The following is a 26,881-nucleotide window of genomic DNA, read 5'->3' as shown; positions in this document are numbered from 1 at the left end:
ATGTTTCAGGAGGGGAATTGCGGTGGACTGAAAACAGAGCATTATGCTAAGAATCAAATAATTGGGCTCTGGTCTGGCCAGTGTACCTCACTAGCCCTTTTCCCTTGGGTAAATCACTTCCTCTCCGGATTCCCGTCCGTAAAGTGATGGTGGGGGGAAGGGATGTTAGGACTGTGTGGTAGAAAAGTAATGGCCCAGGAATAGGCAGATCGGGTTTCTTATTTTCTTATTCTGGTGTTGCCGCTTGCTAATTTACTCTATGACTTAAGGGAAATCATTTCTCCCCTTACTGGGCCGTGCCCCCCCCCATACATAAAACAAGAAGGTCGAATTAGGAGATTCATTAAGGTCCCTGCCAGCCTGGAAATTGGCTGCTTCTGTGAAATGGGTTTCATGAAACAAACATGAGTTGGAGCGCCTACTCTGTGCCGGGCACTCTGTAATGGTGCTTGTGAAAGGGCCCATGGCTGGGCACGGTCCCTGAGACCCTGAAAACAGCTGCTGCTAGCTCCTGACAATGTCTCCAATTAGCAGTATGGTAGCCCATACAGCCAGTGCCTGCGCAGTCCCCCTTACCTTGGGTCCCCACCCCTGAAACCCTCTCCCACCACCTGTAGCCTTAAGCAATGGTGATGAATCATGGAGACGTTTCTGAAACATCCTCCACCATCTGCCTGCTGGAGACATTCACAGTGCTGTCATCAAGCTGCAGTGTGGTCTCTGGCTGCCCTAATTGCGGCCAGAAAGCAATGGCAGATTAATGGAGTTGGGAGGGAAGTGGTCGATTTTCAACAGAGGGGTCTGTGAAAGCCATTTGTGAGCTGGGCCGAGGAGATGAGATCTGAAAAGGCTCTCGGGGTCTTGAATCTGAGATTGCTTGTTCCGGAAGCACCTTGAAAGGTCCTTACAGCTATATATACGTTCCTGCTGCCAGGCAGGGGGCACCTGATCCGTGTCAGAGAGAAGAGAAGCTTTGGAGCAAAGGATGAGGCAGGTTTTCTTAATAGCCGGTCTAGAGTCAAACCACGCTTACTGGTTGGAAAGTTGCCTCGTGTTGCTTTTGGGGAAAAAGTGACTGATCAGTGCTCACTCAGTGATAAGAATGGGGTGTGAGAGAGGAACCCCATATTTTATTCTGCACGTTTTTCAACCCTGTGAACGGCTCATATTGATGCCCTATTAGACATGCTACATAGGTCGTAGGGGCACATCCTGTGACCCCCCCCCACAGTGAGCTCTCTTTCCTTCTTCTCCCTTGTAGGAGGGGCAGCCCCCTGAGTTGTCTGATCAGGCTGCATTCGAGCTGCTGGAGCAGCCACCAGTTCATTTCTATGGCTCTTCCACTGCAGCCTAGAGACCATAGAAATCGGAATCAGGTGGAGGGAAGGGAAGATGGGGGAAAATGCTGGAAAGCAGAATCCCAGAAGGACCTAAACGGTCCTGAGGAGAATAATGTTATCCAGAAGCAAAGGCCAAGTGGTACATAAACGAGCCCTAGGACTGGCCAGCCAGATGAAACTGGCCTACTTGCTAACTTTCTGCATTTGGTGCTATGACCCAACTCATCTCCCCATCCCTGCAGAGAAACCTGGGACCATGAGGAGCAGCCTGACCCTGGTGGGGACCCTCTGGGCCTTCCTGTCCCTTGGTACTGCTGTGGCCAGTTCTACCAGTTACTTCCTGCCTTACTGGCTCTTTGGATCCCAGCTGGGGAAGCCAGTGTCATTCAGCACATTCCGGAGGTGCAACTACCCCGTGCGGGGAGAGGGGCACAGTCTGATCATGGTGGAAGAGTGTGGGCGCTATGCCAGCTTCAGGGCCATCCCAAGCCTGGCCTGGCAGATGTGCACAGTGGTGACAGGTGCCGGCTGTGCTCTGCTGCTCCTCGTGGCACTGGCTGCTGTCCTGGGCTGCTGCATGGAGGGGCTCATCTCCAGAATGATGGGACGTTGCATGGGAGCAGCACAGTTCGTGGGAGGTAAGACTGTGTCACCGGGGCTGGGCAGGTTGTGGAGCTTGGCGGTGGGGGTGGGGGCGGGACGTGTTGCCTTACGGGGAAATCCACTCTCAGCCCCTCCTGTTTGCCCAACCCGAACGCTATGAACGTGGACTCCTTTGAAACACCCAGCCCAGGACTCCCCAGAGTGCAATCTATAGCAGGGTTTTACTCACAGCAAAACGGGCTAGTAGCAAAGTTGGTATCTGGGTTTTTTGGTTTTTGTTTTTTGTTTTTAGCCTCCATTTTCATCACCTTCTTCCCCCTGAGCAGTGCCCATTGAAGACTTTTATCCAGGTCCGCTTTCCAGGGGCGGCAACATATACTCTAAATACACTTGATCTCTGAGAGCCTTGATCTCTGGTAGTGATCTCAAAGGGCAATGATCTGATAAACATGTACATGCAAGTGCTAATTACTGAGAAGTTTAATGTACAGCCTTCACCAAAGGAATATATCTCTAAAAGTGAAATGCTAGGTACCAGACAGACTGTAGGTCCCTGCTTATTTGCCCTATATCTAAGGCTAGCCCTATCTGGTAGCTGTTAACAGTCTATCCCAATTTCCTATGGCCCTGACCCACCCTACTCATTTTTCCCCTCATTCAGTCTCCCTCTAAATTTAGTGCAGAAGACCTGGGGTGCTGGTAGCGTGCAGATGGGCCAGGAAAGAGCAGAATGCAAATACGGCAGACTGCGGGAAGGCAATGGGGGCAGTTTAATTTGAACTTTGCGAGAAGAAAAGGCAAGTGTAGACAGGCAAATGTATGTGTTATATTTTATACCTAAATGGGGCACTGGGAAAAAGTGCTGGTAGAACATCTTGCTGAAGTTTGTGGTTGTTGTTCATGAAGTTTTAGAATCATTATTCAAGTCATCATCATTATCACCTCCATTAGCAGCACAATGTGTGTGAATGGAGCCAAGAAACTTGGTTCCCACTTCGGGCTCTTACGCTAAGTTGCCCAGTGGCTGGGCAAGTGACAGTGACCTCTAGTATGCTCACCTCCCTTCCTTCCTTGAATTTGTTCGTTGGCAAGATGGCGCAGATGCTAAATTTCTTTATTCTCTCTAATGACTGTATTGAGATGGCCTTGGAGTAAGAGAATAGTGGTGAACAAAGACATTGTTTCTCAACAGGAGCTATTCCCGCCCTGCCCTGGACTTTTGGTAATCTCTTTGAGACACTTTTGATTATCACAGCTTGGGGAGTGTGCTATTGACATCCAGTGGATAAAGATGTGGGATGATGTTAAATATCCCACAAGGCACAAAAACGCGACAGCTTCCAATTTCCAACAACAAAGAAGTATCCGGCACAAAATGACAATCATGCCAAGGTCGAGAAACCCTGAACTAACGCATCATGGTTTCCTGACCTGCTTATGAAAATTGCCAGTTTCTTTGTGTTGTTCCAGTTAAGGTGATATTTTCTGGTTCCCTCTTTCTTCAGACTCACTGTAAAAGTTTTAAATGTGAATTCACATTCTAGTCTCCCTTATTCCTGAAATTTTCCATTCTTTAGCTACTAATGGTTTTCTGGCCACATTGAAAGTCATTAGACTAGCTCCTTTCTTCCCCCTTGAAAACCATGGTACAGAACCAGTTACTAAGGCTGGTCTAAGCCAATGACTTTGTCTCCCTTTGGGGGCTCTATGGGTATCACAAATAAACCTTAAATAGGCTCACTTTTCACCTGAATTCTTGGGCATGCTATAGATAGCTCAGCACTTTTATGGACACGTTATTTCAGAAAATAACACTTAGCTGGCGGGAGAAAGGGACGGTCTTTGCAACTTATATTTATAGTCTCAGGGCCCAGTTCGGTGCCTGGCACAGACCAGGTCTTCAGTAACTGTAGAAGAATGAATACACAGCTATAGCAGTGTCTAGTGTATCTTAGGATAAGTTGAACACGTGAGAGCTGGGTTCCTTCACATCCAATCCTTTTTGTTTCCCCAGGGGACATTAGCACCCTGAGTCCTTTTCTATTCTGATTTGAGAGTGACAGCTTAGCCTCACTTGAATTTCTAAGAGTTGCCAGCAGAGGGTGAGAGGGGCTAATTGGTAGGAATCAGAAGGCAAGTAACGACAGCTTCCACCAGAGTCCAAGCATTATTAACAGTGGCTCCTACTCCCAGCTTACTTGGGCTTGACTGAGACTTTTACAAAAACTCTTATGTTTCTCCATATGATACATTTTAGTTGATCCCACTTCCGAGGTTTAGAAACTCAGAGGAAATTCTTGAGGAGGTATGTGGGTAGGTCATGGAATTTTACAATACACGCATGGACTGAGTGGGGAAGAACTTTGGCTGAGTGGCAGGTGTCATACATAAGAAGCAAAACATTAGTACTATTTTCCTCTTATGTGGTTCCTCATATAGAATGATTCCCCATTGACCTTTGCTCATAGGCATATGGTCACAGTATTTATACCTGGGTGAGGGTCTTTAAAGTTCAAAAATAAAATGCCATATGACAGTAGTCATAGGAGTCAAGACCCAAGGCATGGTGGTTCAAGGTTTATCCCTGGATAAGTGAATGATACTGGAGAGATGGCTAAATTTCCACAGCTCTCCCATCTGTAACACCAGCCAAATAAGGGTCATTTGTACCTCCTTTTTAAAAACCAGCACCTGTCAAGGTTACATCAGATGTGAGGGAATGGTGAAGACTGCTTGGATGCATCATATTTCCTAGGAGCCCCTTGGCACATGACCATCACCCAAGGGTCTCCAGAGATCTTGTATCTGACCCCTCGGAGATATGCTCTGTCAATGTCAGGAAGCCAAGCCTGAACAGCATGTTTAGCACCACGGATAAAAGACACAAGAGAAAGAACCGTGGGGGTTAAGTTTAAGCTTGCTGTTCAGCTGAGGGGAATTGATTCTGTTGTTCCAGGCCTGCCTGCTTCTCGGCAGCTAGTGCATTAACCGAAATACAGCAGGGGGGTGGAGCCAATTTGTTTTAGGTCTGGTTGATCTCTGCCAGACCCCAAACCACTGAAGAGATGGAGTATCCATTAAGAACTACTCCCTCCCCCTGCCTGACTCTTGTTCCCCAGTTTGGCAGCTGCCCACAGAGATGAACAGTGGGAAGTGGGAGAGACAGGAAGAAATAAAGAGCTGCTGGCCTGAGTCAGACTTAGCAAGGTGACCTGATGGGGCCCTTGGGTCCCATTTGCTCCACCTGCAGCTGATCCAGCTGGACAAGCCTAGGGTCCAGGGAGCCTTCCACTGGGACCTCCATGCCCTGCTCCAACCGGTGAAGGAAACATCTGGCCAGGAGATTATTTCAACCCTGGGGATGCTGGGCTTTCCAAACAGCTGGCCCCCAGTCCCTGAGAACAAGGTCATTATTCACATTCCCCTGTGTATACATATGCAAGATGCTTGTGAATTGTTCTCTATCTTCAGTGCGAGCTAAACAAAGAAGAAATAGTTGAGAAGTAAATATAAGGAACTTCTTGGCAGGAAAAAGTATAAGATCTTGGGTCGGGTTACAGGAGGGAGGCCAAGAATCTTTCTAGAGCAGGGAATGTATCAAGATCACCTGGAGGGCTTAAAAATATGTGGACTCCCCAACTCTCTCAACCTTTTTCCCATTCTGATTTACATAGCAACAGGTGGACGTCTGCGTGTTTTGAAAAATCTCCCCAGTGACTCTGATGTGTATGCTGTGTTCCTTTTTCCCAACGCAAGTGAGAACCACCACTCTGGACATTTTTTTTTTTTTTTTTTGGTTAAGGAGATATAATTCAACGTACCCAGATAGGCACCAGTGTTTCTCTCCACGTAAGGTCCTAATGTTACATGCTTCAAGCTCAGTGAAAACCGCCACTAGAGACAGATCACTGAGAACTTGAATCAAGGAAAGGGGGCTATTTTTCTAAAAATAAAACAAAACAAAAACAAAGTCAAAAACAAAACAAAAACAAAAACAAAACCTATTATCTTCCCTGTAAACCATGCATTTCCTGGAAAAATCCCTCAAGTTTTACCAGGCATCATTTAATTTATCCTTACCATGATGAACGAGGATAAAAGTGGCTTTCTGCTTGGGAAAATAGTATTTAAAGAAGTTAACCTACTAGCAAATACTTAGGTACCCAATTGGAGCAGAGCAGAGAATATGGGTCAGGGCTCCTGACTCTCAGCCCTGGGCCTTATGCACTGGTGCTACTGATTTCTCCTTTTCCTCTTGAAGATGAAATGCTATCACAGTGTTTTTTTAGAGTGGCCCATGAACCGTTTGTATAAGAATTACCTGGGGTGCTTGTTAGTGCCATTCTAAGCCTACTGAATCAGAACTGATGCCTTATACTCTGTATTTTACACAGTCTCCTTAGGCTGATCTGTTCTTGACAGTATAGTATAAAATAGTTGAGATGTATGCACCGGTCAGCTTAAGAAATATGTTACCAATACAATTATATTCTCCTTCGTATCCCGATCCTATTCCCTTGTTCCTACAGCAGAGGTAGCTATGATCTTTCATTTGTACACACCAAAATTTGAGAACCTCTGCTCAGGGTTGTTCATAATGTTGCTTTTTCCTAGAACTCCCTTTTCTTCCATCTCTGCCTGTAAACATCTGCCTCTTTCTCCAAGTTCAGGTCAGATATAGCCTCTATGTGAAGTCTCCCCTGATCTACCTTAAATATTTCTTGCAGAAGTAAACTTTCTTATAACTCCAAGAGAGAATATGGGGTCAAATGAATTAGAGAGTTGAGTGAGGAGCTCCCTGGGAAGGGAAAGCTAAGATTATAGCTAGAGGGCAGATTTATACATTTTCTAGTACGTTTGAGTTAAAGTTGCTACAAGAGCAATAAATTGAGCAAATTAATAACAAATTAACCCACACTGGACTTCTGCTCAGGTGGTAAATTCAAACTACCTAATAACCGTATTTGGACAGATATTTGGGGATGGGGTGGAGAGTGCAACCAAATGGTTGCATCCTCAATATTTGCGCTTGTGGATGGCGGACGGGGTAGCAAAGGGGATTGGTAACACCCAGAGATGGGACTTTCTCTGCCCAGAGACGAAGGTTAGGCATCTGCCTAATGGAGAATGTGCAGTTAGAAGGAGGTTACATGACTGTTGGGGTATGGGAAAGTAGTCATTCTGTCATCAAGGGAAGGTTGAGTGTAGCTGGGATGTAGCTGCAAGAAGGGTTCCACGTTCTGTCCGAGAAGGTGAGTGAGTCTGAGGGTTTGTACTGGTGTTGAGGTTGCCTGCCACAAGGGCTGAATAAAGTGTTCAACTCCAGGCCTCTGCTTGGTCAGAGAAGGGAATTGAGACTATAGCAACAAAGTTAGGGGAGGATATTTTGGGATAGGGGATTCTTGTGGAAAGAACAGTCAAAGAAGGGAAACAAGATGGCAGCCCACTGGTCACTGTATAGTAGGGAAGTAAGGACGAGAACAGGCTCTCACATTCCCCTGTGTGTACATATGCAAGATGCTTGTGAATTGTTCTCTATTTTCAGTGAGAGCTAAACAAAGAAGAAATAGTTGAGAAGGAAATATAAGGAACTTCCTTCTTGGCAGGAAAAAGTATAAGATCTTTTCTAGAGACAGGTGAGAATAAGAAAGTACCCAGCGGAACAGAAGCAGTTGGGGCAGACTTTTCCAAGGGACGTATTTGGTTAGACAAAACCAGGAGTTAGCAATAACACATACAGAAGTGGGAGCCGGGGCTAGATCTCACACGGGGCTGGAGTTGGGATTTAAACTAGTTTTTTTCTGGGGCGCCTGGGTGGCTCAGTCGGTTAAGCATCTGACTTCGGCCCAGGTCATGATCTCACAGTTTGTGAGTTTGAGCCCCGTGTTGGGCTCTGTGTTGACAGCTCAGAGCCTGGAGCCTGCTCTGGATTCTGTGTCTCCCTCCCTCTTTGATTCTACCTCACTCTCTCTCTCTCTCTCTCTCTCTCTCTCAAAAATAATTAAACATTAAACTAGTTTTTTTCTGCCATCAGAGCAGCCCAGGAATATGCTGAATATGCTGTGTTCATCATTTAAAAGGCAGGAGGGAGGACAGAGGATAGGAAGAGTAGGAAAGCTGGTTGGGCAGAGTATGGGGCCACATGCACTGGGGCAGAACACATGCCTGGCCGAGATTTCTAGTCTCTGGCTTGGTGCCTGCAAAAAATTGCAAGATAACAACTCCAACCAGGCAGCTTTTGAATCGAGCCCCATTCAGTTTTTGACTTTTCAACTGGTTTTTCTTATGAGGACAAAGAGGTGAGAAAGAAATTAGCACAGAGAATATTATATGTGAGAAGTTGAGAGAGGAGTCATAGGGGGAGGCTGCTTTTTAATAATAATATTTTTTATTGAGCACTTTCTATATGCTAGATACTTTATGAGTATTACTTTTTGAAGCAGTCCTATAGGATAGAGTACTATTCTCATTTTAAAGATGAGATAACTGCACAGAGAGATTAAGTAATTTGCCGAAAGTCACACAGCCTCTAGGTGGCAGAGCTGAAATTTGAACGTAGATCTAGACTGACTATAGAATCCATTCTCTCTCTCTCTTTTTTTTCCAGCTTCTTAAAATATAACGGACATAGGACACTGTAAGTTTGAGGTGTAAAATGTGATTTCATACACATACATACTGTGAAATGATTACCACAATAAGGTTAGATAACAATCTATCACCTCATTTCATTCCTTGTGTGTGTGTGTGTGTGTGTGGTGAAAACATCTAAGATCTACTCTCTTAATAACTTTCAAGTATATATAATCCAGTATTGTTCTCTGAAGCCATTGTGTTGTACCATCTCTCTGGATCTAATGCCTATAAGATTCCTAGTGCTTGCTAGAGATATTGTTGTCAAAAGGCAGTCATATCTGGATAGAAGGACAGAGCTTCTAAGGGTTGATGATCTCTCTGATTAGTGAGAAAAAGTGTTTCCAGTAACTGGCTATGTGACTATAGGTAAATCACTGTCCCTCTCTGAGTCTCAATATCCACATCTGTAATGGGGACGGATTAGAGTAGGTAATCTCCAGAGACCTTTCCCTCTCTAGGATTCTATAGCTGTACCAGGTGTCTAGGATGATCTCCCATCCATGCTAAGAAGATCCCTTCAGAAGGCTTCCCCCTTGGGTAGTGTGGGCAAAGTAAGCTGTCTATTAGGTACCCAGAGCATACTCTGAAACAGATGCATTTATTGGGCACTTATTATGTACCAGGTACCAAGGGTACATAGTCGAAGATAAATAAGGCCCCTCCCTTCAAGGAACACACACCTTTTTTTTTCTCAAAACATTTTATTAAGAATACATTCATTGGGAGTCGATTCCCATGGTTCATCACTTACACACAACACCCAGTGCTCATTCCAACAAGTGCCCTCCTCAATGCCCATCACCCATTTTCGCCTTCCCCTGCACCCCCAGCAACCCCCAGTTTGTTTTCTGTATTTAAGAGTCTCTTATGGTCTGACTCCCTCTCAGTTTGTAACTATTTTTCCTTTCTTTCCCTTCCCTCATGGTCTCCTGTTAAGTTTCTCAAATTCCACCTATGAGCGAGAACATATGATGTCTGTCTTTCTCTGACTGACTTATTTCACTTAGCATCATACCCTCCAGAAGGAACACACACTTTAGTGAGGGAAGCAGACCACAATCAGTTGTAAAAGATACATATCACAGGATATTTCAGTCACGGGAGTAAGCACAAGGTGCTGTGGGAACAGAGGGGAGGAAAATGGTAACTTAGGCTGGGGGCGGGGCACCTGGGGGATTGTGAGAAAGGCTTCCTGGAGGAGATAGTTCCTGACCTAAGCTTCTCACCACGGTAAGGTCTGAGGAACAAGAGAGGGCTGAAGAAGTTCCACCCTCTTCAGCCACGGCAAGACAGACACTCGGCCAGCACTTGTTCCTGCTTGAGCACTCAGAGCTCATGCCAGTCCCAGGGCTTTGAAGGTGGAGGTTAGAAAGCTGCACTGCTGTTCTTTCATAAACGTGTGTTCTTTTCTTCCTAGTTTATGTGGAAAAGCTCACTTTTTAGTAACTCTTCTCTCAAAGGATAAGTACCAGGGGCAGGAAAAGGCTTAGGATCCGTTTCCCATTTTGTCTTTAACCCATTGTGCACGCTCTGAGCTCCATATTCTGGCTGATACCTCTTCATATCACAGGGTTTCAGTTCATCTGTGGTAAAAACAAACGAACACGACGAAGGAATCCCTAAACAAATAGGAGTGTTGTTCCATTGCTACTGGATAAATTCCAGAGCTTAGGAAGACCTTTGAGTGACCAGTTTCGTTTCCTTTAAGACTACGAGACAGATAAGAATGCCTTCTAATTTTAAGCATTCCACTGAGGAGAATTTCTAACCTTAACTGGTCATTCTTTTAGTTTCTAAACCCTCTCTTACTGTTAGAAAGTTATCTCAGTTTTCCTATTTAAACTCTTCTTGCTACCTCATCTTTTTCTCTGGACTCGTTGAATATTAAGAAAAGCTGGCTGCCATGTTGCAGACAAGCTTAGAGTACTTTGTGGTCTTCTTCCGAAAGGATTCAGCTTAAGGCAGAGTGGACTTATTAGCTTCTCAGCGTGTATGTGGAATCTTCCTCAGCGGGGAAAGGGAGGTGCAGGGGAGGCCAGCAGTCCCTGGAGTAGCCTGCTTTTCACTGTCCAGCCGAGCCCTAGAGCTCTGGAACCTATAAATATGCCATTCATTCATCATTGATCAAAGCCCTGCTCCGTGGAGGTTCTGTGTTATTAGTTTCTGCATTTATATCTCTGGCACATGACCTTCCCATAACCTTTGGTGTGGCACCCAGGTATAGTGTTCTTGTAATTAGGCTCTCTTGGTCGCAAGTAGAAGAGCCTCACTTGAGCTCTCTCACTAAAAAGGGAGTTGATTATAACACAAGGAAAGTGGAACTGGAAAGCCATTGGGAAGGACTGGATTTTTCTCTAGCTCTTTCAGGGGAAGTGTGGAGTTCTTCGCCATGGCGTGTCTGCTTCGCGCCGCTGTATTCTCTCTCTCTCTCTAGGAATCAGTTTGCTCAGCCTACCCAGAGTTGATGTCTATTCATAACTCTGGATTGAACTTGGCTTCAGCTTGACACACACTTGGTTCTGCCTCTTAGGGTGTTTCTTCCCTAACCTTTGCCCCATCTGCTAACTCCCTCAGCATCTCTGTTTCTGGATTAAAATGTCCAGAAGGAAGAATCAGGCCCAGCTGATGTCTTCATGCCAGGATATGAGGTCACCCGTCATTGAGCAGCCAATGAATTTGGTTGTTTTTGTGTTAGCTGTCATGTGTAGTCCACCGCAACGTCACCAAAGACATGAGGGAGGAAGAGGTCATAGGTTATAAAATGTAAACCTGGGCAGTAAGGAAGAGCTGAGGATCATGTAGTTTCCTTAGAAGGAAGTATCAGCAAGCAGAGCCAGATTTGTATCTCTGATCAGAAGAGTAAGGTTATTGCTAAGATCCCATAGTTTCTCTGTAGTGACCAAATAACCTAAACAAAATGGATGCGAAGATGGGGGGCACAGCGGAAGGTATCGGAAGCCAAATAAAGGAGAGATACTTAGCATAAAGCTGGAACGATTTCTCAGAATGAGACAGTATTTCTGGAAGAAGGAGTGTGGTGCCCTCCTCACCAGGAGAAGCCTACCCAATGTGTATGCTTTCTGTAGATATCGGTCTGGCAGCTGAGTCTAAGTGATAGAAGCCATGACCTACCTTTAACCATTAAGGACCCATTTGACTCTTAGAAAAGGCTGAGTTTTAGGAAAGAGTAACATTCTCTACATTGTTGTCTTTTGAAAATCAGACCAAGATAGAAGAAGAGTCCGACTGGAGAGGCCAAGTTAGCTTCGTGGGTCGTTGTCAAAAACATTTTGCCTGTAAAAAGTACACCGGCCTGTCTTAATTCCTAATACTGCCTTTTCTTTAGAAGTTCCCTCTACTATCTACTGCAGCTCACTACTTATGACATGGCCAAGAAATCCTGTTGAGTTGGTAGTGTCACAGACATTTAAGGTTAAAGGGGAAAGATAAACTCTGGGAACAAGAGGCAGAGTTGGAGCTGAGCTAATCCAGAGAGAAATTTGGGGTGACAGAAGACTTATTACATTTTTTTTCTACCTATGTGTATGCTTTTCTTTCCAGGGTTGCTGATAAGCTCAGGCTGTGCATTATACCCCTTAGGATGGAATAGCCCGGAGATAATGCAAACATGTGGGAATGTCTCCAATCAATTTCAGTTAGGTAAGGTGGTCTGGGCAGGATGGCAGTGATGGTTCTTTTGGGAACCTGGTTTTCCAAGCGCTTTACTTCTTGGAGGGGAGTCTTCTTGCTAATGGTGCTTGCCTGAGTCTCTGTCATCATGTTAGCTTGTGGGGAGTGGTGGCTTGGCTAGATTCATTTGGCCTTGATAACTCACCAAGGTGGGACATAAATTTCTCTTTTTCGGTTATGTCTCTCTACATCCTTTATGCGCTTTTACCCAGAGTCCTGTGACCAGTTTGGGGAAGCCCTATCTACAGGGGGATTTCAAATGTTTAGAAACTGATGATCTGTCATTCTCTGAAAAAAAATCCCAGTTTCTATTACTCTTTCCTTTCCAGGCACTGATTTCCAAATATAAATCAACACTATCTCTTCTCACTCTCTATGAAGGATATAACAAGAGGTAATCTGGTTTACATCAAGCATTAGGAGCCTAGATTAAATATTGGGAATTGTTACTCACATTGTTACATTGTTAGTGGTACGTTAATGGCAAGAGCTGTCAAATATTAGAATGGGTGGCAGAGTAATTCTGGACTCTTCTATGGCTGCCAATTCTCACTGAGAATGACAAGTTCGCTAATGTGAATTGGGACTAGATTAGACTCTAATTGAAAGACGTCAAAGTATTTTCCCAATATACTATCGTGGAAGAGAGTAGAAGGGGAAATGTCTAGGAGAGGATTTTGGAGTAATGAGGTCACCTATTCCCTACAGCTTACGTTCCAATACTTCCCTTTCTGTCTGTTGCCTCAGCCTGTTTTTTGAGTCTCCTCTGATTCATTTTTGGAGAAAGGAGTTGTTCACTATAGAAGCATAGCATGAGGGAAGAGCTATATAGAAGATGTGACAAATGTGGGCCCTGGAATGTCTAGTGTTACTGGCTCAGGGATGAGCTGAGTGGCAGATATAATAATTTTGCCATAGGTGAAGGAATGAGTACATATTTGGGGGTGGGTTCTGAAGAAAAACGAAGCAAGCCACTATTCCAGCTAGCTGGGATAGAGACAGTTAAAGATTTAATACATTTCTCCTATTTGGTTGTTGGATATATAATTCTACTTTTTAAAATAATGGCTTTATTGATATACAACCCACATGCCATAAAGTCTGCCATTTTATTTATTTATTTATTTATTTATTTATTTTTTTTTTTGTAACTACAGTCTCCTTTATTCTATATCATTCTATTAGAGTTTTATTATTTTTACACCAGAACTGTGATATGCTTAAGGTATAGATTATTAAACAACAAATAAAAAAGGGATCTCAATACAGAAAATACATTTAATAAATAAAGCAAGAGTCAAAGATCGGGGGAGACCCAAGAGCGCAAAACAAGCCTTAACCAAAAACATCTGGAAATACCCAAGGAGCTAGTCTTTTGAGCCATTTCTCTTGGTTTCCAGTGACCATATTTAATAAGGAGCACATCAGCCCAAAAAGGCCAGCAAAAAGGTTAATGGTTTAAAAGATAAGCAAAAGTAGACTTAAGTTGTACTGCGCAAAGTGCTTTCAACAGATCCATTAAAAATAAAGAATATGTGAGAAACATTAATAAAAGTGATGGTCACTCAATCCAAATCAATGTTAGACATACAGTTTACAGCATTTTATTACTGCTAGTGTTTTAAATCTGTATGTATGTACAAATCCAAATATTTGAGTAGCTAGTTTCTTAAACTTTCTAGAAAACCTACTACAATCTCAAATGCTTATCATCATAAGCATGTTAAGAAATATTGTAACTGTTCAAGTGTTAACTAGGTGCTACGGTCCTAAGACAGGCCACTTCCAAAAAGTCTAATAACTATGGATTATCACAGTAACTATATAATGTATTACAGTAAACAGAACAGTTATACACATGAGCCATCTGGAAAGCTCAGCAGTCATGAATATGAGGTGATCACTGGACATCCATTTCCAAAGCTTCCACGATGTGTGCGGCAGAAGGGCGATCCTTAGGGTCTTCATTAGTGCATACGGAGAAGAGTTCAATTACTTTCTGGTACGTTTCATCCAGCTCTTCCATATTAACGGGTGGCCTCGTCCCCAAAGCTGCATAGTAGGCTTCATCATCAAAGTCACTTTCATCAAAAGTTTTATCTTCATCATCATCATCATCATCTGGAAGATTAATGTGTGGAATAGATAAAGTCATCATTTCCCACAGAGTCAGGCCAAAGGCAAATATGTCTGCCTTGTCAGTAATAATACCATTCTCTTCCAAAGCTTCCTTGGGTTTCCAAGGCTCGGTGCCAATGTAACAGGCCTTGGGGTCAGTCACAGTCATATTTTCATCCAGTGGTAGAGAGACTCCTACATCACAGATTTTAATTGTTTCAAAATCACCTTTAATTACAACATTTGAGGACTTTATGTCTCCATGAAGCAGTTTCTTTTCTTGGTGTAGATACTTTAACCCTTTCGCCATGTTCAAAGCAACTTTTAAAATTATGGCTGCTGGAAAAGGATCTTGGCTGTCTTTATTTCGTTCTTCTATTAAGTCATTTAAAGACTTTTCCCCTCCATATTCCATAGCAAGACACAGACTACCGTCACTGGCTTCAGTGAAAGCACGATAACCTACAATGTTTGGATGATGGAGGTTTTTCAAAATCTTAGCTTCATCTATTAGCCTCTTTTGATACATACTTTGATAATGATCATTACATCTAGGGTTAATCTTTTTCACAGCCCAAGGAGAATGAGACAAACCTCTTGGAGATCTTTTCATAAGGTAGACATTTACTCCAGTACCAAAGCCAAGCTTCTGCATAAATGGAGAGGCAGGAATATTTATACATGGAGTTGAACATAGTGCAGATTTCTTTTTTTCAGATAATTTGCTTGGTGTCTTGAAATTATTGATTTCTTCCATTGTAATAATCACTCTAGGTCCGCAGCCGCGCTGGGGTGGAGAGGTCCAGGCCAAGGCTATCTTGAACACTGATCCTGCGTGGCCGCCAACAAGACCCTCAGCGGCTGCCTCAGCGCCCCGCCACCTCTAAAGTCTGCCATTTTAAAGTGTACGATTAGTGGTTTTAAGTACATTCACAAATTTGTGCAATCATCACCACTATCTAATTCCAGAATATTTTCATAACCCCCCAAAGAAACCCCTTACCCATAAGTAGTCACTCCCCATTCCTCCCTGCATCGAGCCCCCCCCCCCCCCCGCAACCACTTTCAATACAGATTTGCCTATTCTGGAAATTTCATATAAATGGAATCATATAATATGTGATTTTTACATCTAGCTTCTTTTACTTAGCATGTTCGTCCATGTTGTAGCATGTATCAGTACTTCTGTTTTTCAGTATGAAAGAGTTCCAATTTCTCAGCATCTTCACCAATACTTGTTTACTTGTTTTCCATTAATTTTTTAATGTTTATTTATTTTTGAGAGAGAGACAGAGAGAGACAGAGCATGAGCAGGGGAGGGGCAGAGAGAGAGAGGGAGACACAAGATCCCGAGCTGTCAGCACAGAGATCGACACAGGGCTAAAACTCATGAACTGCAAGATCATGACCTGAGACAAAGTCCAACGATTCACCAACTGAGACAACCAGGTGCCCCTGTTTTCCATTTTTAAAAGTCATAGCTATCCCGGGGGGTGTGAAGTGGTATCTCAATGTGATTTGAATTTGCATTTCCCTGATAACTGATGATGATGAGCTTCTATTCATTTACTGATTGGACATATCCTTCCTATATCTTCCTTGGCGAAATGTCTATTCAAATTATTTGCCTATTTTTGACTGGGTCATTTGCCTTTTTTGTTATTGTTGTTGAGTTGTGAGAGTTCTTTATGTATTCTGGACACTAGACCCTTTTCAGATACATGATTTGCAAGTTTCCCATTCTGTGCGTTATATTTTACTTTACTGATGATGTCCTTTGAAGTACAAAGTTATTTAATTTTGATGAAACCCACATTTATCTATTTTTCTTTTGTTTCTTGTGCTTTTGGTGTCATATCTAAGAATATATCGTCAAACCCAAGGTCATGAAGACTGTTTGGGCTATTCTGGATCTCTTGCATTTCTATGTAAATTTTAGATTCAGCTTGTCAGTTTCTGCACAACAGCCAGCTGGGATTTTGATAGAGATTGTGTTGAATCTGTACATCAGTTCGGAGAGTATTGTTACTTCCACAATGTTAAGTTTTCCAACCCAAGAACACAAGATGATGTTCCACTGAGTTAGATCATCTTTAATTTTTTTCAGTGAGATTTTGTAGTTTTCAATATACAAGTCTCACTTCTTTTATTAAATATGTTCTGAAGTATTTTATTGTTTTTGATAATATTATACATAGAATTGTCTTCTTAATTTTATATTTGGATTGTTCATTGTTAAAGTGTATAGAAATACAGATGGTTTTTCTATATTGACCTTGTATCCATCAAGCTTGCTGAACTCTTTTATTAACTCTAATGATTTTTTTTTTGGTAGAGTTCTTAGGATTTTCTACATATATGATCCTGTCATCTGAGAATAGAGATAGTTTTACTTCTTCTTTTCCAATCTGGGTGTCTTTTATTTCTTTTCATTATCTAATTGTCTTGCCTAGAACCTCCACAACAATGTTGAATAGAACTGGTGAGAGCAAACATTATTGGCTTACCCCTCACCTTAGGGGTAAAGAGTCCAGTTTTCCACCACTAAATATTGATGTTAACTATTGGTTTTTTTCATAAGGCTTTTATTAGGTTGAGAAAGTTCTCTTTTATCTATTCCTAGTATGTTAAGTGGATTAATCATGCAAGTGTGATGGATTTTGTCAAATACTTTTTCTTCACTCACTGACATGATCACTTTTTTACCGATTGATTTTCATATGTTAAACCAACCTCGCATTTCAGGGATAAATCACAGCTGGTCATGGTGTATATAATCCATTTTATATGTTGTTGGGTTTGTTTGTTAGTATTTTATTGAGGATTTTTGCATCTATGTTCATTAGGAATATTGGTCTATGGATTTCTTTCCTGTGATGTGTTTGTTGGATTTGGGTATGGAGGTAACATTGGCTCCATAGAATGAGTTGCTACTTTGATTAATGTAAAATGCCAAAGTAAAAGATTGCAGACATGATTTGCATATAGTCATCTGGCAGTTTTCTGCACTAATCACCACCCCAAGGGGCTAGTTCACAAATGGGCAATTTTGTGTGTGGCTGCCTTTGTTTCAAGTTGACGGCCATCAATCTTGTTTACCACAGGATCATTATTTTTCTCTTAATTTTTACTCAATATCTTATTATTGTTTCTCTCTCCATTACATTCTTCTTCTTTATTACCTTTCTCTCCTGCACCATATGTCTCCCCAGGGACTCTAGCTCCCCTGTCCACAGTGCACAGGATAGTGTAGTTCTGTAAATGCTTAGGGATAAAGGGATTGCTGAATCCTGCTTGAGTCAAGCCCTCCCAGTTCCTTTTTCGAATCACCCTTTCTAACTCTTCCAATCACCGAAGTGTCTCTCATCCATGAGCCACATTTCCTGCCCATATTCTTCAATTACAGGCCTCCATATTAGCACTTTTCTGGTTGAAAAAAAAAAAACCTGGTTAATGCTGAAAAGGAGAGACCATCTGTGCCACTCTTGACCCTTTTCTGGTCAGCTGCCAAAACACACATGACGGTGCCAGCTGTATTATCAGCTGTTCCCTTGTAATACAGAGGTGCCAGGAGCAGCAGCAAAACATGTAGTAGAATTTAAAAACATATATTTTATGATATGTTGGGAATACTGAGCTTGTGGATACCAAGGTTTGGAAAAGCCAATGCTAGAAGTACAGCTTTTCCCCTTAGACTTTTGTTTAAGACTCTGGAGATCCTGGGGTGCCTTGCTGGCTCAGTCGGTTGAGCATCCAACTTCGGCTCAGGTCATGATCTCCCGGCTCATGGGTTCAAGCCCCGCGTCGGGCTCTGTGCTGAGAGCTCGGAGCCTGGAGCCTGCTTCAGTTTCTGTGTCTCCCTCTCTCTCTCTGCCCCTCCCCCCCCTCACACTCTGTCTCTGTCTCTCTCTCAAAAAGGAAATAAACATTTAAAAAATAAAAGTGCATTAATGCTCTGGACATTCTGGTAGTGGGGAAGCCCCTTCGGCATACCTTAAATACTGTGTGGCTAGATGAATGAAATACAAGAAAAGTACACTCAGTATCCAGTGTACAGACTTTCGTTTCTTTTTCCTTGAAAGTAAGCCTGGTATACTGAAAGATCATAAGCTTTGGAGTCAAAGATCTCAGTTGCTATCCAGGCTCTGCCCCCTATGTATTTGTATGGGGGTACAGTCACTTAAGTGTCTGCGTCTCACTTTCCTTCTCTGTAAAATGGGGGATAAAAATAATACCTATTCCAACGTTGTCACAATGACATAATAAAATATATATTAAAGTACCTAGCACAACATTTGACTTGAAGTAGATAGGGGCCTTCTTTAAAAGATGGCAGAGCAGAATGTGCTGGAGGGGAGACTATCGATCGGTGGCATTAGTTTGATTCTGCTGTAGGCTCTATTTTACGCACTCTGTATTTCGGAAAGGACGCTTCACAGAGTCAAGAAAGACATGAGCCCTACCCGAGGAACAAAGCTTCTTACCTTGACTTGCTTGAGAGAGATGAAGGGAATGAGGAGGACAGTGGAAGCAGGCATTGTTAGTCTGCCAAGGCGATTGTGAGAATGAGTAAAATAGAATTCTACTCTGAGACTCTGGATAGCCTCCTTCATCTTCCAGTATGAAGAGGTCACACTCGTGTTTTTAGCTCCTCTTTCCCTGGGTTTCCATTCCAGTTATCCTGAACCATTCACTGTTACAATTTTTAGTCCTAACCTGAATTATCAAAGATATAACTTGTATTAAGGCAGCACTCTTGGGGTATGTGTTGGATTAAAGATGAGCACAAATTCTTTGATGCCCTTCCCATAGAGAGGCTAGGTCTGTCTCTACTGCTTATGTTATAAATCTGGGCTGGCCTATAACTGCTTTAACCAATAGAGTATGGCATAAGTGACATAAAGCTTATTCTAGGCCTAGCCTCTAAAGAACGTTCAGTTTCCATGTTGGTTTCTGGGATCTCTAAGCCATCATATAAAAACTTTGACTACTCTGCGGGAGTGACCAAATGGAAAGTCCCACAGATACTTGGAAACAGAGAGAGGCCCAGCTGAGTCCAAACTTCCAGCCATTCCTGCAAAGCACCAGACATGTGCGCAAAGCAGTCCTAGGCCCTCCATTCAAGCCATCTGAATACCACTGAATGACTCTAGTTAAAGCCAATTGCAGTAGAAAAATTGCTCAGCTGAGCTCTGACCGAATTATTACCTATAGATTCATGAGATATAATAAAATGGATTTTTTTAGTTTATTTATTTATTTTTGAGGTGGGGGGCAACGCAGAGGGAGGGGGAAAGAAAGAATCCCAAGCAGGCTGCACGCTGAGACCTGATGCAAGGCTTGATCTCATGAACCGTGAGATCATGACCTGAGCCAAAACCAGGAGTTGGATGCTTAAACGACTGAGCCACCCAGGCACCCCAAAATGGATGTTGTTTTAATCTACTATGTTCTAGAGGTAGTTTTTTATTTTTGTTTTTTTAATGTTTATTTATTTTTGAGAGAGACAGAGTGCGAGCGGGGGAGGGACAGAAAGAGAAAGAGGCACTCTCAGAGAATCCAAAGCAGTCTCCAGGCTCTGAGCTGTCAGCACAGAGCCCAACCAGGGGCTTGACCTGATGGACTGTGAGATCATGACCTGAGCCGAAGTTGGATGCTTAACTGACTGAGTCATCCAGGCGACTCTCTGGGGACAGTTTGTTATACAGCAATGGATAATAAGAAAAATTCCAAATCATATACATATAAATTTAAGATTTTGATTTTTATGGGGCGCCTGGGTGGCGCAGTCGGTTAAGCGTCCGACTTCAGCCAGGTCACGATCTCGCGGTCCGTGAGTTCGAGCCCCGCGTCGGGCTCTGGGCTGATGGCTCAGAGCCTGGAGCCTGTTTCCGATTCTGTGTCTCCCTCTCTCTCTGCCCCTCGCCCGTTCATGCTCTGTCTCTCTCTGTCCCAAAAATAAATAAACGTTGAAAAAAAAAATTAAAAAAAAAAAAGATTTTGATTTTTAATCAAAAGCAATTTATGCATGTGATTAAACAGTACATAAACATATAAAATGCAAAGCCAAAGTCTTTTTCCTAACCCTGACTCCATTCCCCAAAGGGACCACTAAATTTTTTATATCTCTCCAGAATTTTAATAAATATAAAAATATGAATATAAAATATAAAAATATATATAATATATAAAATATATATTATATAAATAAATATATATTATATATATTATATATATTTTATATATATTTATAATATATTATATATATAAATATATATATTTAAATATAAATAAATAAATAAATATATAAAATATATATAATATAAAATATAAAAATATTAAAAAACCATCTTTATTTTGTTCATCCAAGGTCATATTAGATATCTAGTAGCTAACTGTACCATTCTGCACCTTACATTTTTTTACTTACCAAAATCTTTTAGAGACCTATCAATGTTCATAGATCTCCTTTCTACATTTCCAGCATGCCATATTTTTCCATTGTAGGGGCAGCATAAACTCTGTGAAGGCAGGAATTTTTTTCTATGAGATTAAGTAACTTGCTCAGGGTCACTCAGCTGATAAACTGGCAGAGCTGGGATTCGAATTCTAGAGGTCTGGTTCTAGCTAGCACCATCCAAAGGAAGTTCCTGCAATGGTGGAAATGTTCTGTGTCTTTCTGTCCAATGTGTTTAGCCTTTAGCCGTATGTTATTGTTGAGCAATTGAAAGAGTAGGTTGGTGGGACTCAATTTTTAATTTAACCTAATAAATATTTAATCTTATTATTTTATTTAATTTTATTAATTTTATTTCTTTAATTTTATTAATTTAAATGCAATAGCCACAGTGTGACTAGTGGCTACCATATTGGAAAGCAGGGCTTGAGAGTCTGTGTTTTTAACCTCTATGCTCCTCTGTAGAGAAGGAAGAGCCTACTAAGGAGGCCCAGAAAGAATAGCCAGAGAGACATATAAAGAAAAATAGGAGGGCGCCTGGCTGGCTCAGTTGGTAGAGCATGTGACTCTTGATCTTGGGGTTGTAAGTTCAAGTCCCATGTTGGGTGTTTGAGAGTACTTAAAAATAAAATCTTTATTTTATTTTATTTTTTTATTGTTTTAATAGAGAAAGAGAGTGCATGTGTGCAAGTGGGGGAGGAGCAGAGGGAGAAGGAAAGAGAATCTCAAGCTGGCTCCACACCAAGTGCAGAGCCCAACTTGGGGTGTGATCTCACGACCGTGAGATCATGACCTGAACTGAAATCAAAAGTCGGATGCTTAACCAACTGAGCCACCCAGGTGCCCCTAAAAATAAAATCTTAAAAACAAAAAAAGAATGCAGGGTCACAAAAGCCAAGAGAAAGAGAATCCATCAAAGAAGGGGGTGTAGTCAATTGTGTGTAATACTGATTCAAGTTGCTAGATGAGGACAGAGAAGTGACCATTGGCATCAGCCAGCCAAAGTTGACCTAGAGAAGTTTTGCAATTACAGATATTGGAGTAGTTGTGAGATGAGGACAATGAAAGCAGCATGTGTAAACAATTCTTTCAAAAAGTTTTGCTATGAGGGAAAGCAGAGAAACTGAGCAGTAGCTGGAGGAGAGGAGGATGTAGGATTAAGAGAGGCTTTTTCTAAGATGGCCAAATACTTGAGTACTGATGATAATCATCCTGTAGTGGAGACAGATTGATGCAGAAAAGCAAGGTCCTTGAGAATGTGAAGGTACAAGAAGACCCTTGAACAGAGACTTCATTTCAGTGGGTTTCACATATTTCAGCTTCACTGTGGTTTTCTTTTTTAAATTTTTTTAAATGTTTATTTATTTTTGAGACAGAGAGAGACAGAGCATGAACGGGGGAGGGGCAGAGAGAGAGAGAGAGACACGGAATCGGAACCAGGCTCCAGGCTCTGAGCCATCAGCCCAGAGCCCGACGCGGGGCTCGAACTCAGGGACCGCAAGATCGTGACCTGAGCTGAAGTCGGACGCTTAACCGACTGAGCCACCCAGGCGCCCCATGTGGTTTTAAAAATCCTCTTAGATCCACAAAACTACTAGGGAATTCCTTCATACCCAATGGCCTATACAGACAGTGGACACCCAACTGAGCCCCGCTGAGAATTTTGAGAAGCTGAATACTTCTAATGGGACAGAGCAGTTTTCAAGCTAGCTTATAAAACCACTGTGTTACCAACAGCACTTAAATGCAAGGTAAGGTCTATCAATAGATCACATTTGCAACATGTTCTCATGAATATTATCTAATCTGATTTTCAAAAGTGCATGGATAACGGATGGTAATATGCCCATTTTATAATGAGGAAAGCCTGAGGTAGGAATAGGTAAAGTGATTTGTGTAAGGTCATACAGCAAGTTAAAGGCACAACTGTGAATGGAGCTTATCTCCAGACTCACCTTCCTATGTGCGCGCGATGACTTTTCCCCACTCCACTGGTGAGGGTGTGTCTTGAGTCATTTGAGAATTTTTCCTTAAGATCTACTTTAGCTCTATTGTTTCCAGAAACAAGTGTCTGAAACATCATGGAAAGTACCTAGTTTTACATCTTGTCTCTCTCACTTCCACCCTCAGTCTGAGTCCCCTGTCGATCTTTTAGTGTAGTCAGGGTACAAATACATCAGGCAGCAGCGGCACCTGACGGGATTCTGGAAGAGGTCGTAAGTGGAATGGATATGTGTGGGAGATTTCAAAGTGCCTCTAGATTTGACTTGCATTAATACAGACACCTAAGTTGTCTTGCTAAACTTGATCATAGAAGAAAGATATACAAAACTTTTTGTTTCATATGTTCTAAGATCACATACAGTCTACCTAGGGCCTCTCTCTGGTCTTCTAGCATATCTACTCTTTATGTACTACCCATCTTGGTCTCTCTTCTTGAAAGGAAGAGATTGAGTAGAGCAGGGAAGGGAAAATAAAACATCAGAGGGTCTGGAGAAGACACAGCTCCTGAGACAAAAACACGGTTGTATAAGGAATTCCCAAACTCTTACACCCCAAAAGTTTGGTTATCACCAGTTAGACCCCCAAGACCTGACCTTTACTGTCCTCCAGCTTGTGCTCACCGACCCTTCTCCACATTTTTTCTTAAGCTCTTTTTTTCCAGCTTATCTATGAACTTAGGCAAAGGGAAAGTGAAACTGCCCCTGGAGCAAGTGACTGCCCTGACAAGACCTCCAGCCAGCCCAGACCATCGAGACTAATTTTAACTTAACCCCTAGACCCGCACCTGCACAGATGGACCTTGGAGTGACCTCTAGAATGACTCATGACTACCTTTATTATAATACTAAAATCTCCACCCAAGGTGGACCTTCAGCCTCATTACATAACACACAATGTACGTATGGGCATGTTTCCTTAAGGTGCATGTGTGACCTTATGCCTGCCTCTACATACAATGTCAAGGCTTCCCTATCTAAATATTTATCCTAAACCTAAATAAAAGGGGGAGTCATGGCTTTGGAAGCTATTCCTTCGTGATCTCCTTATTTGCTGCAAATAAAGTTTACTTTGTGAGACAACTCAACCTGGTCCAGTTTCTGACTCACCGAGGAGCTAACTCACATTGATTCCATTACATGACCACCTCCCTTCCATTGCCTCCTTTATTTCTAGGATCTTCTCTCGTGTCTCCAAACCTATCTTCCAGGTCCCCTGCTGTCCCAATCCTCCCTCAGTGCCTGCTCTAACCCCCTGGAACATACCTTATCTGGCTCTCACCCACCAGGGTCATCAGTTGAGCAGTGTAAGTGATTGACTCCTTTTCTTCTTTTTCTCCCTTCAAAGAGGAAATTAACTTGTATGAAACTGTTGTAGGATTTTTTTACCCCAATACCCAGGGTTCATTGTCTTGCCACTTCCAAGAATGAAGATGTGGACACAAAATGAGCAGCAGGCAGAATTTTATTAGCATATAAGATCAGAAAGGAAGAATAGTAGGAAAGCTCTCCTTACAGAGAGGGGACATTTGAAAGTGAATGCCCAAGAGGGTGGGGGATGGGTATTGAGGAGGGCACCTTTTGGGATGAGCACTGGGTGTTGTATGGAAACTAATTTGTCAATAAATTTCATATTAAAAAAAAAAAAAAAAAAAAAAAAAAAAAAAAAAAAAAAGAAAGTGAATGCCCAAGGACTATAGGGGAGGGTCCTTATTTTATAAGGTTCTGGTCACCACCCCTCTTCCCTTCCCCCTCGTTCCTTCTCATGTTCTACCCTTATTGGCTGGATAACTCTGGGTGCTGGGTTGAACATTCCTGATTGACTTGACTCCATTGCATGAGGGGTGGTCTATGGCCATACCATTCCTTGTGGGTCATGTGTTTTATGCTCTACTACTTATTTTTAATTAGGTCTTTTGTCAAATTCCTGAAGGGAACCTGAGGGGGAGTAGGTGGTGTCTGTTACATTCTTAAGAGGAACCTTATGCCTGAGGGGCTTTGCTGTGTTCAGACACTCCCAGCATTGTTCCAAAATATGTGTTTTTCCCCACCCAGGGACCTCAGGTCCTAACCTTTCACTCTCTGCCTGCTGAATCCTATCTTTTCTTATCATAAAATCACAAGATAACCCCCCCCCCCCCAAATAGCCAAGAGAGTCTTGAGAAAGGAGAACAAAGTTGGAGGGATCATGTTCCCTGATTTCAAACTATATTACAAATCTATACTAGTCAAAACAGTATGGTATTGACATAAGAACAGTTGTATAGATTAATGGAACAGACTAGAGAGCTCAGAAATAAACCCACACAAATTAATTTGCAACAAAGGAACCATGAGTATACAATGAGAAAAGGGAAGTGTCTTTAACAAATGGTATTCAGAAAACTGAACCACTATATGCAAAAGAATGAAGCTGGACCACTATCTTATACTGTACACAAAAATTAACTCAAAATGGATTAAAGACTTAGACATAAGACCTGAAACCAAAAAACTCCTAGAAGAAAACATAGGAAGTAAGCTCCTTGACATAGGTCTTGCTGATTTTTTTTTTTTTTTTTTTTGGATTTGACACAAAAAGCAAAGGCAACAAAAGCAAAAATAAACTAGTGGGTCTATATTAAACTAAGAAGCTTCTGCACAGCAAAGGAAACCATCAACAAAATGCAAAGGCAACCTATCAAATGGGAGAAAGTATATGCAAATCATATATCTGATGATAAGGGGTTAATGTCCAAAATATATAAAGAACGCATACAACTCAATAGCAGAAAAACCTCAAACAATCCAATTTAAAAAATGGGCAGAGGATCTGAATAGACATTTTTTTTTCAAAGAAGGCATACAGATGGCCAACAGGTACATGAAAAAGTTCTCAACACCCCTAATTATCATGAAATGCAGATCCAAATCACAATGAGATATCACCTCACACTTGTTACAGTGGCTATTGTCAAAAAGACAAAAAATAACAAGTGTTGGTGAGGATGTGGAAAAAAGGGAACCCTCGTGCATTGTTGGTGGGCGTGTAAATTGGTGCAGCGACTGTGGAAAACTGTGGAAATTGCTCAAAAAATTAAAAAAATAGAACTACCATATGATCCAGGAGTTTCATTTCTTGATATTTATCAGAAGGAAATGAAAACACTATCTCAAAAAGATATAGGCACTCCCCTGTTCATTGCAGCATTATTTACAATAACCAAAATATGGAAGCAAACTACATATCCATTGATGGATGAATGGATAAAGAAAATATGGGATATGTATACAGTGGAATATTATTCAAGCATAAAAAAGGAAATCTTGACATTTGCAACAACATGGATTAAACTCGAGGGCATTATGCTTTGTGAAATAAGACAGTGAAAGGTAAATACTGTATGATCTATAAAACCAACCAATCCAACAACTAACCAACAAACCAAACTCATGGATACAGTGAAATGATTGGTTATTGCCAGAGGCAGACGATAGGAGGTGGGTGAAATAGGTGAAGGGGGTCAAAAGGTTCAAATTCCCAATTATAAAATAAATAAGTCTTGGGGCCATAATGTACAGCATGGTGACTATAGTTAGTAATACTTATCATATATTTGAAAGTTGCTAAGAGAGTAGATTTTATAAGTTATCACAAGAAAAATATTGTAATCATGTATAGTGATGGATGTTAAGTAGACTTATGTGATGTTAATTTCATAACATTTACAAATATTGAATCGTTTGCACATCTGAAATGAATATAATGTCATACGTCAATTATAGCTCAATAAAAATAAATAAGAAGTTAACAATCAAATATTTAATACAGGAAAACAAAACAAACGCTGATCAGGAGCTTGCACTGAAACCTACAGTGGGAGGGACCTTACAGATCAATCAGCGGGTTTATTTATATCTAGTGAGACCCAATGGGGGCAGGTGACTTTCTCAAAGCCCCACAACTAGAGACCTGGGACTAGCTTCCTGACTCTCAGGCGTACTACCCGTGCTGCCCAATAGCAATCCAATCAATACCTGTTTGTTGAATGAATCAC

The 26,881-nt window shown here is 41.9% G+C and overlaps 2 protein-coding genes across 2 annotated transcripts in view; one reads left to right on the top strand and one right to left on the bottom strand.

Annotated features, from left to right (window-relative positions):
* The window catches only part of LHFPL1 (LHFPL tetraspan subfamily member 1), a 49,364-nt gene that overhangs the window by 6,254 nt on the left and 16,229 nt on the right, over positions 1 to 26,881 (top strand). Inside the window, exons 2-3 of the mRNA XM_023249367.2 lie at positions 1,583 to 1,978; positions 12,141 to 12,239. Of these exons, the coding sequence (XP_023105135.2) occupies positions 1,597 to 1,978; positions 12,141 to 12,239 (481 nt within the window). The 5' untranslated portion in view covers positions 1,583 to 1,596. The remainder of the gene's footprint in view (positions 1 to 1,582; positions 1,979 to 12,140; positions 12,240 to 26,881) is intronic.
* Positions 13,858 to 15,272, bottom strand: LOC123383412 (lymphokine-activated killer T-cell-originated protein kinase-like). The gene has a single exon (XM_045050981.1). It carries the CDS (start codon positions 15,142 to 15,144, stop codon positions 14,170 to 14,172), a length of 975 nt encoding a protein of 324 aa, XP_044906916.1. The 5' UTR covers positions 15,145 to 15,272; the 3' UTR covers positions 13,858 to 14,169.

This window comes from Felis catus, chromosome X (genome assembly GCF_018350175.1).
Source record: "Felis catus isolate Fca126 chromosome X, F.catus_Fca126_mat1.0, whole genome shotgun sequence".
Taxonomy (NCBI): domain Eukaryota; kingdom Metazoa; phylum Chordata; class Mammalia; order Carnivora; family Felidae; genus Felis; species Felis catus.
This window is presented reverse-complemented; position numbering and strand designations above follow the sequence as displayed.